Source organism: Athene noctua, chromosome 8 (assembly GCF_965140245.1).
Source record: "Athene noctua chromosome 8, bAthNoc1.hap1.1, whole genome shotgun sequence".
Lineage (NCBI taxonomy): Eukaryota > Metazoa > Chordata > Aves > Strigiformes > Strigidae > Athene > Athene noctua.
Genome location: NC_134044.1, coordinates 28,725,974 through 28,736,406, shown reverse-complemented (window position 1 = coordinate 28,736,406; position 10,433 = coordinate 28,725,974). Strand labels below are relative to the sequence as shown.

Here is a 10,433-nt window from a genome sequence, read left to right as displayed (position 1 = left end):
GCATCTAATTTTATATTTTGAGACCTGTTACTAACAGCAAGAGTGATTTTGGAATGGCAGTGGTTTACGTTGAGAATGGGTTTGTGTTGTTCCCCAGGGAAATGCTGATCTGCAGGTGTAACCAGGGACAGTGACTGCGGGCTGGAGGAGCGGGTACAGCCGGGGAGCGAAGGGCTGGGCTGCACGTCTCAGAGAAGGTACTTTTAGAACTTAAAAATGTGTCCTGTCCCTCAGTCCTACACATTTTGGCCTGAAATAAACACGCTGTGCATGTTCTCCCAGCAGTTCACTGAGATCAGGGAATTGTGGAGTGGCTCGGGCTGGAAAGGACCTCAAAAGCCCATCCAGTTCCACACCCCTGCCCTGATTAGAGCCACCTTCCACCAGCCCAGGTTGCCCAAAGCCCCGTCCAACCTGGCCTTGAACCCTTCCAGGGAGGGGGCAGCCACAGCTCCTCCAGCTGAACCCCCCAACTCTCCCAGCCTGTCCTCACAGGGGGGCTCCAGCCCCCCCAGCATCTCTGTGGCCTCCTCTGGCCCGGCTCCAGCAGGTCCGTGTCCTTCTGCTGTTGGTGCCCCAGAGCTGGACCCAGCCCTGCAGGGGGGTCTCCCAGAGCGGAGCAGAGGGGAGAATCCCCTCCCTCACCCTGCTGGCCACTGCAGCTCAGTCACCAGCCTCTCCAAAATGACCCGGGGCTGGCCAGTCCTAGGTAGCTGACATGGAGACAGCCACCAAATCACTTCTCACCTCCCCACTATTACATCCTGTCACTGGCCTGGGCCACATCCCTTAACGTTGCAGTATTAGCTGTGAAAATTAACTACTTAAGTATTTTAAAATCTGTTTCACGGGCAGCACAAAGGCTTTGACCATTATACAGTTAACAGCAGTGTAATTATTTTCCCAGTAGCAGACTAGTTCCTTCTCTTACCTCTGGAGGTACAATTTAATGTTCTCTCTTCCCCCACTCACATACATGGAAATCCAAGAACATATTAAAAATATATTATTTCCCAACATTTTTTTTTAAATTGAAAATGAGACGGCATTGTCCCTTGGAGCAAAAGCTTAAAAGTCAGCTTGCCTTATGTTTGGGGGGCAATGGGATGCCAAAAAGTAACCTAGCTTTCAGCATTATACTGAAAAAAGCAGGTGTAGCTTGTAGTGGGGATTGCAAGGGGAAAAAAACCAACTAACCAACCCCAAAAGCAAACAGAAAAAAAAAACAAAACCACCTCCCCACCCAGTGCTTTTCTGTGCAGGAGTCCACAGAAAAGACTAGGCTTCCTGTAGAAATGCAACCAACCCACCCACCTGCTTTTGTTTCAGGCTGTCAGTGCTGCAAAGTTCTCTCTCCAGAAAAATTCTGACACACACTATGCTCCAGGGCTCAGCAACTGTCAATACCAAAAAAACTAAGGTAAGATGAAAAGCTGTTAATAAAAGACTCGGCAGACTGACAGTAATATCAGAGGAAAGCGTTGCTTCAAAAACCCCTTTTCTCTAGACTGCAGCTTTCCTGGAAAATGCACCTGGCACCTTCCTGAACTGGTGGACAGGGCAGTCTCACCCCTGCCAACGCTGACAGGTGAAAGGAGAGTTAGTGCTGGCTCTTCATGTGGCTGAACCGCACTACCGGGGTGTTTTGGTAGGAGCTGAGCAAATCCCCAGCAAACCAGCAGCGTGAGTCCTGTCACTAAGCTGTCAACTTGGCCTCCTCTTTGATTCTGACCATTTATAGAAGTTCATTAGAAATTTGGTTTACTTAAGGCTAAAATAGGTACAAATAATATAACTTATAATGAGTAATAGGCCAAGGAAAGTAAAATTATGAAAGCAATATGGAAAGGCTCCCTTCAGTAGTGAATAAGCAGGCGGAAGTGATAAAGAAAAATCCCCATATTTTGAGGGAAAATAAGTTAATTTGAAGAGTGTGAAATGACTGCCCAGAAAAGTAGTTTCAATGGCAGCTCAAAAGTGCACCGAAACCACTGGAATTTTCATGGTATAAGCACAGGAATAGTACTATCTTTACTGGGAAGCAAAGTGAATTATGCAGTGGGGAGTTGAGGCTGAAGACCCTCACCCAAGCCCAGTCCCAAAGGACACTGAAGAGAGAAATATTTAACAGTCAGCAGGCACTGTGTAAGCAGGTGTCCTGCCTGCATTTCTCCGAAATAGAGATGTTACAAACTCCACATACTCTAAGGCAAGCCAGACACACTGTCTCCTGTACCTCAGAATCATTTTACTGAATCATAAATACAAATCTTACTGAAGTAGAGATTAGCAAAGTAATTGTTACGTTAAATCTGATTATAAGCTTGCCCTTTCTTCCTTGTTTTGGTTCCAAGTCCGCAATGACAAAATCTGTAACTTCTACAACACAATTCCATTAACAGCAGGAGAGTTTAGGATTTAACACAACAGCTGCTTCACTGATAGCAGAAGGACTGGCTGAACCCATCAGAAAAAGACAGCTAGAACAGTTTGGTTAAGTTGCGCCAGGAAAACTGGCAGGTTTTTAAAAACTTTTTTGTATTTACAACTTTAGAGATGACTGGAGAAAAAAGAAAAGACATTCAAACCACTTCAGAAGTATTTTTCTAGGAGACACTGGTTTTGTCCTGACTCCGAGTTACTTAAGAGTAAGTATTTGCAATGAAAACAAGACATATGCTGATTTGTAGAAGGTTCCTCTCTTCTGGAAGCAGTTACCTACACACATATCTTGCCCATGAAAATCCTCATTTTAGAAAAAAAATAAGAATAGAAATACAAGGAATTAAGTGTCAGAAAAAGCCTCCTTTTTATTAAAACTTTAAGTTACAGTGATAAATGGTGGATTGTCACTTTTTATGATCAGTGAGTCTGGCTCAGTCACCAACCTGAGGGGCACTGTTAGAGGTGTTCAGCAGAGCTGCTTGTGCTGCTGTGTAGCAGCCCCTCGTGGGGTACTCGTCTAACAGACCCTGGCACTGTCACACTTAAGTGCTTCAGAAAGGTTACGTTTGGTAACTGCTGACACACCATTTCCTTTCATTGCTAAGTAAAAAAAAAAGATTCAGTTATCGAATGTACCATGTAAAGATACCTTTTACATTGACATTTTACCATGTAAAGATACCAAAAGTAAATACAATTCAACCATTTCTGGATTCAAACCCTCCCTGCCCATACCCTCAAGCAGTCGCACTGTTAAAAAAAAAAAAGTATTTCTCTTCCACTGTTAAACTTTTGTATGCTCACAGAAATAAAACTGTCTACTTGGATCCTGTAGATAACAGAGCAATCAGTCCAGATGAAGCACTGATAGAAAGAATATAGTTTCTGTAGGGAAAAGGTTAAGGACATACACCGGTAAAGATGTCACGTCTTTTGTACAGAACATTTAGTACGAGTTTGATGAAAAACAGGGGATTGAAACAGTCAGTAGTTTTCAAATTGCAACATCATAACCCAAAATACAGCTTACAATGGACGCTGCAATGTACTCCAAAATTAAAGACACAAGTAAAGTTTAGCCTGCTCTCTTAAAAGTATTTATAAATACTGTTAAATATCATAGATCTTTAATATTTGCGGCCCTCACTGGCAGTACTTACTTAAAAAACCAAAAAATTTTACTTGTGAAGTTACTGAAGCTAACCAGCCCTTTAAGGTTACAGCACTGGCAACTAATACCGAGGTTGTGCCTTGGTAAGAACAGGAGCTGCCTCCTCATTCCACACTCACAACCAAAATGGCAAAGCCGTAAGAATTTCTGACTATTGTCCAAGTGATATCCTTAAAACACCTCCTCTGAGACGTTAAACATTTACGTGCTTGGGAGATAGGGGTGTTTTTTGTAATCTCTGCTTTTGTTACGGTGTTTCTAAGCTGAGGTACTACACTGAACTGCACGCATCAACAGAGCAACCTCACAACGCACAGGACAAACACAGCTACTAGTAACAACAACCAGGAGTAGGACTCTGGTTGCTTCAAGTGCGGTAATAAAGGATACACAGTGGGGTTAAAGTTCTTCAGCACAAAAAATGACGCAATGATGACCAAGACCAGAAAGAGAGTATTGTTGTAGAAGATGGAAAAAGTCGTTGCTTCATAATCTGCAACTTCATTTTTCTTCCACAGAATTCTAGGAACAAGCAGAAACATTATTTCAGGCATATTTAAATCAATGCATATCCAGGCACACCCACCGTTATGAAGAGATTGACACCCAGGGGTGCAGTAAACCACACACTGCAGCTCACTACAGCCAGCTTCTAAAAGACAGAGCACAGCAAGAACTACCAGTTGACTCTTTAAAGACAAAACCCTGCATATACTCTGTGCTCGTACACTGAAGCAACTTAATGCTTGTTTCCTGCACCTCAAACCCAGCCCTTTACAAATAACCCTCTTCCGTGAGTTTGTATCTGCTCGATGTTACTGGGGTGCCTGACACTCAAAGGGAAGACGTGGCTTTTTGCTCCAAAGAGCTGACAGTTGACGTCCTCGTGTCTTGTACTTAACGGGCATCTGCTCTTCCAGTAAGTGCTCCCTGACAGATTCATCCTATCAGTGGTGCTGTCCATCTGCCTGCTGACACGTGTCTGTAATAACCACGAGGGGTAACAAGCACAACCAGCAGTTAGCAGTGCAGTCCAGCCCTGCAGAAAAGGAGCTTTCTCTTACTTTTGAAGACAGCTGTGATGCTTACTCTTCAGAGTTGTTAAGAGGCTGTACAATAAGCTGCTTTGCAGGTCTAGGACTGAGAGGTTGCCTTATAGGACCTTATTGTAAAGGTTTAAGTTGTTTCATTGATAACTCGCCCCAAAACGCTTTACAGATGAACAAAGAGCTGACAGCACAGCTTCTACTTACCAGAATAAGGAAATAAACAGTGGCCAAGCAACAGTCCCCAATATCCTACCCAGAGCCTTAACAATACCAGGCAGTATTACAACAGGGGAGAACAAAGAGGATTACCTTTCATCCTTCTCCTTACGAGACATCTTCCTGTTGTCTGCCTCAGACAGCTTGCGAGTAACTTCTTTGGAAACAGCATCTTCTCTTTTCTGTGCTACTCTGTAAGAGACATCATTTAAGTTGAAAACTGAAAATAAAAAAACCCTGGGATTACAGGAAGTTCAATTTACAGTGCAGAATAATACTTCACTGAGACACTGAATGGTTTTGCCAAATTGAAGGGACAAGAAGTAATCATCAAATTACTAAAAGTATCAGTCAAATATAATCTGTGGCAATACCCACTGAGAATGAAGGTTGGTTTGTTATTTTGCTGTACGCTTAGATGACAAAGCTAATCTATTCCATAATTACAAGAGGACAGAACCCAATTAGCAAACACTTCTGCCTGAAATAATAGTTTTTAGAGTAACATTTCAGCCATTCTTATTCATTAAAAAAACCTTGTAAATGCTGGTTTTGTTAATTTAACAATAAATTCTACTTCAAACAGCCACCAAACTTACTTGTGTTTGAGAACAAACTTGACGTTCTTGTATGCAAAAGCTACTAAATAGGTACTGATGAGGGTCATTACGCTATACAGGACTGCAGACTGAACAAGATCCATATGCCATATCCTCCAATAAAGCCCTTAAAGGAAAAAAAAAAAGCACGTAAAGGGTTTCTCTCTCTGAGAAAAATGCCCCCATGTGTCCTATTCAGCTTATTAGCTCAGTATTTCGGCACTAGCTCTGCCAGACCAAAGCCAGTTCCTACAAAATCATCTGGGTGGGACTTCAAACTGCATTAAAAAATACTTTGAACAGAGAAATCTGCTTTGCTTTTGGCTGAACGGAGCCTTATGAGGCCACGTCAAGCTCGGCCCAGCGCAGCCAGCCTTAGGCAGTGCTGCTGCGGACACGTCAGTGTTGGACCAGCAGCTCCATCTTTACAACCCACAAAGCAACCGCCCTGCCCGCTGCTCCCAGCAAGACCGGCTTGGAAACCGGATCTAACACAGCACGGAGATCGCCCAAATAACCCCACCGGGGGTCGGCTTGAAGCCGGCCAGGCCCGGGGCAAGGCGAGCCCGGGGATCCGCACCCGGCAGCGGGCCAGGAGCCTGAGGAGGGCTGCGGGGAGCCCCTGGTCCCCCTCAGGGCCCGCCGGTCCCCCTCAGGCCCTGCCGACCCCCCGTCAGGACCGCCCGCGGCCCCCCGCCGCTCACAGATGGGGATGGCGGAGACGATGAAGGCGTTGCCGAAGAAGAGAGCGGAGGACTTGGCGGAGAGGTTGCGGCTGAAATCCTGCAGCAGCAGATCCTCCTCCGACTGCTGCCGCCCGCCGGGGCCGCCCTTGGGAGCCATTGCAGGGCGCGGGGACACGCAGCACACGCGATCGCTTCCGGGTCAGGCCGCCAGCGGGGCGGGGCGGGGCCGCCCCGCAGCACTTCCGGGGCGGGGCCAGCCCAGAGCGCTTCCGGGTGGCGGCGGCGGGTCGTGTCACGGCACTTCCGGGTGGCGGGGGCGGGAAGGTGCCTCCCCCCCCCCCGCCCTCCCCCCCCTCTCTGGGGCCGTTGTGGCCGTTACGACCGTTACTAGCCGTTACCGGCCGTTGTGGCCGTTGCTCCCCCGCCCGCCGCAGGTCTCGGCCCCTCGCCCGCCCGCGCTCCCCGATGCGGGGCCCGCCCGCTCCCCGCGGCGGGGCTGCCCCGGGAGGCCGGTGCCGCGGCCCAGCGCCGGGGAGGCCGCCGGGCTGCGGGAGCGCGGGCCCCGCTGGCTGAGGCAAGTGAGTACGGGCTGCCGGTGGCGGTGTGACTCGGGTCAGGAGCGCAGCACCCGGGGAACCGGCGTGTTTCCCCGCGTGGTTTTCCTCTCTGGAAAAACAAAAAACCCAGCTCCCACAGAACTGGTGCCGTTGTTGGCGTGCTGTTCTTTTTTAACACATTCAAGCCGAGTTATACTTTTTTTTTTAAAGCATTTCTGTGTTGGTTTAACTTCTAGAAGTGTTCCCTAATCTCTTCCCCCCTCACCCCGGTTTGTTTCAGCGGTTCCGCGCCGCTCGGTGTGGCGGGCCGGCTGCGGTTTGTGCCGGTAACGGGTGTTCGCTGTGGGCATTACCGGCAGTGGCTTGGCAGTGTGGGGGCTCGCCGATGCTATACAGCTTTAGGGACGTTGTCCTGACGGCTTGGGGTGACTGCAGCGCTCCTTGTCTCCCGGGATGGTGCTTTTTCCTTAATATCTATCACGGTTTTTAAGGAAAGGTCATTGAACAAAATGTGTATATTTTAAAAATTTAATTAAAGTCATTATTCCCACTTATTCCCCCCTGGTTACTAATATTCTTTGGTTGCAAGAAAAGATAGGAGGTGCATGTGGTGAGGAAATGCTAGCTGCAAGTGAAGTTAAATTTATATCTAAACTTATATAGAATGTATTACTATTTATATTGTATTCGTTAATTATATTAATTTATATAATATATCTATAATGTCTTAGAGGAGACCTTAGAGCGGCCTCTGAGGGCTTAAAGGGTCTACAGAAAAGCTGGGGAGGGATCTTCATCAGAGGGTGTAGGGATAGGATGAGGGGTAACAGTTTTAAACTGACAGAGGGAGATTTAGATGAGATCTAAGGCAGAAATTCCCCCCTGTGAGGGGGGTGAGGCCCTGGCACAGGCTGCCCAGAGCAGCTGTGGCTGCCCCCTCCCTGGAAGGGTTCAAGGCCAGGTTGGACGGGGCTTTGGGCAACCTGGGCTGGTGGAAGGTGGCCCTGCCCAGGGCAGGGGGTCGCACTGGATGGGCTTCGAGGTCCCTTCCAGCCCAAACCATTATGTGATCAAAAATGATAGAGATTTATAAAGCATCTAAGTGCAGCAGGACTCAGCCTTTTGGTCTTGGAAATCTATCACAGGGTCAAACTACATGGATTTCCATGATTCAAAGCGTGCTGAAGGCAGCTGCTAGCAGAATGGTGTCACTAATGTTGTGTTACTCCCCCAGGCAATGGGAGTTACGCTTCGGAAACTCCTCTGCCGCAGGCTGAGCCCACACCTCTGCCGGTGGGATGAAGTGCCGGAGCTCTACGTGCCTCTAGAACCACCCGTGAGTACCGATGGCGGGCCTGTGGCTCCCCTGTGCCGCAGCCGGGCACCCAGCCTTCCTCCCTCACCCACCCCTTCCTCCTCATCACAGGGGCAGTGGTAATGGCACCAGTCACATACTGGTGATGGGTATATCATTGCTGGGAAGGAAACGTGTGGCCTCTCGGGTTCATCAGCATCAGGTTGGTGCTCGTCTCCCTGTCGCTGCAGTTAACTGGCACATACAGCTTCCCTCTGCCTCAGTATTATTTAGGCATTGTCCTTTATAGATGCTTTTAATGCTGCTGAGAGGTTGGTGATGACTTCCACGCCTAATTGGATTATTGCGCTGTATATTCTCAATTTCTAAATTTTTCTGTGGCTGTCTTAAAATAGAAAAAAAAAAAAATTTTCCTTAATAAGGAATTCTGACTTCTGTAATTGAAAAAAGCATTTTCTCTGAAAAAATCACTGAAATCATTAGTGATGTTTTAGTGGATTGTTACTGCAAAGTCTTCAAGCACCTAAAGATGCGTGGTGTACCTATTTCAGTGGACTTAGAAAATTGCCTGACTTTCACAGATTTGTTTCTTTTTTATGAGTATCTGTTTCCTGAAACACGTGGATACCTCTTCCTTCCAATATCTCTGTTCCTTATGCCCTGCATCTCGGAGTTATACTAACTTGTTCTGAAATGGCTTCAGCTGGCAAGAAATGCTGTTTGCCTGCTGGATGGCACTCTGAAATCTGTCCTGTACTCCAACAGGAGAGCAGAGCAGTCTTGGTTTCTTTGTAAAACACATTAAAACTAAATGTGTAGTAGGTAACATCATTGTTTTGTCCACATTACATTATCATAAGAATTTTCCTATTTAAGAACATTGTTAGAGTTGTATAAAGCAATTGGAAGCTGTGGGAAAGAGTAAGTTTTAAGATTGTTTCAAGATTCAGATGTAATCACTGACTATTCTTGCAGATTTCTTCCTTCCGCTCATTTGGGTAAATTTGTTTTGTGTTGTGGTGGAATGTAATTAAGTCTAACTTTTTGTTCTTGGTTTGGGTTTACATGGGAAGGACGTTGTCGTTTTGGAACAAATTCTGCCTGGTGACCATCTGTCTCTCCGTTAAGATGAAGTATGACATTGTTTTAGGCAGTGAAATAATGAAAGATTTTCTTGAAAAAACAAATGAGCACTTTGCTTTTTTAAAAATCCTGGCACTGGCAAACTGTAGCTTTAAGCAGAACACAGCATACAAGGAATCTGTCGCTGAAGCTTCATATTCACTTTAAGTATGTCGTAGTTGATTCCCCAAAAGTAAATTGGGCCACCGATTCCTGTCAAAACAATTCACGTTTTTGTTTAAGTGCCTAAATCTGCGTTGTGCTGACTGCATCTTGTCTGAATGCTCAGTCAGAAGCCCTGGGGAACATAAGGCATCAAAACCAGAGGAACAATGGCTCCATGACCCAAAAGCAGAACTTCTCCTGATAACAGGGATATTAACACTCTTATCTTTGTACAAAGTATGTTTCTTACCAGCTTTCTTTCTGAAACTCAGAAGCAGTGATAAATATTCTGGAAATACACAGATTATCTTTATTGTGCTCCCTTTTTCTCTAAATCTCTAAGATGGAGCAAGCTGCAAATTTTAAATGAGGGCAGTTGTATTTCCCAGCAGGATTTGTTTTGTCTATTTTATTGTTGTCACTTATTTGTGCCGTAGCATAGACTTCAAAACACAGAAAAGCAGAATCTCCAAAACAGGTGATGAAGTGTAAATAAGTCTGCCCTTTAGAAAAGTTTTATTTGTCATCTTCTAATATGAATTTTAATGTCCCAGGGTCTAAGAATGGTTTTCATGAATATGACTATCTTACAAAAAAACCCACAACAAAAAACCAAACAAAAATCAAACAACCCTTGATGAATCCATAACTTATTACTAGGGTTTTTTCAGTTGGTTAATTTATGCCATCTCTCCGTTTAGGTGTTGAAATCCTAAAAGAATTCCTAATATGCAGAAGGGGAAATTCCTGTAAGACAGCAGAGCTGGGGAGCAACCTCAGGTGAGTGAAGAACAGAACGAGAAAGCTGTTAGGGTGGCTCTTTTGTCTCTGTAACAGCACTAGGAAGCGGTGCCCTGGGCCTGGGGAGCTGTGAGTCTCTGCAGCTCCAGCAGCAGAGGGCCGTGCCGTGACAGGGGGTTGTTCTGCCCGGGTGAAGGTTCCCTTCCTCGGCGGGGCTGTGCAGGAGGCTGGGCTGCACCTGCGGTGGGAGGGCTTGGGAGTTCCCGAGGGGGACACCTGTATTTATGTAGCCAAGAGTCCTGAGCATCTTCATTTTTATTATTGGTCATCAGTTAGTAACTTTCTGAACGTCTGTTTTTCTCTCTCC

General features: G+C 46.1%; 2 protein-coding genes across 2 annotated transcripts in view; one reads left to right on the top strand and one right to left on the bottom strand.

Annotated features, from left to right (window-relative positions):
• Nucleotides 1–2,231: 2,231 nt before the first annotated feature.
• On the bottom strand, nucleotides 2,232–6,381 carry SSR3 (signal sequence receptor subunit 3). Its single transcript, XM_074911993.1, has 5 exons — nucleotides 6,185–6,381; nucleotides 5,481–5,607; nucleotides 4,975–5,073; nucleotides 4,007–4,138; nucleotides 2,232–3,330 (listed from the first exon to the last, which is right to left on the bottom strand). Exons 1-5 carry the CDS (start codon nucleotides 6,321–6,323, stop codon nucleotides 3,264–3,266), a joined length of 564 nt encoding a protein of 187 aa, XP_074768094.1. The 5' UTR covers nucleotides 6,324–6,381; the 3' UTR covers nucleotides 2,232–3,263.
• Nucleotides 6,382–6,648: 267 nt separating this feature from the next.
• The window catches only part of TIPARP (TCDD inducible poly(ADP-ribose) polymerase), a 42,407-nt gene continuing 38,622 nt past the window's right edge, over nucleotides 6,649–10,433 (top strand). Inside the window, exons 1-3 of the mRNA XM_074911839.1 lie at nucleotides 6,649–6,744; nucleotides 7,958–8,059; nucleotides 10,027–10,105. The gene's annotated coding sequence lies outside the window, so the exon portion shown is untranslated. The remainder of the gene's footprint in view (nucleotides 6,745–7,957; nucleotides 8,060–10,026; nucleotides 10,106–10,433) is intronic.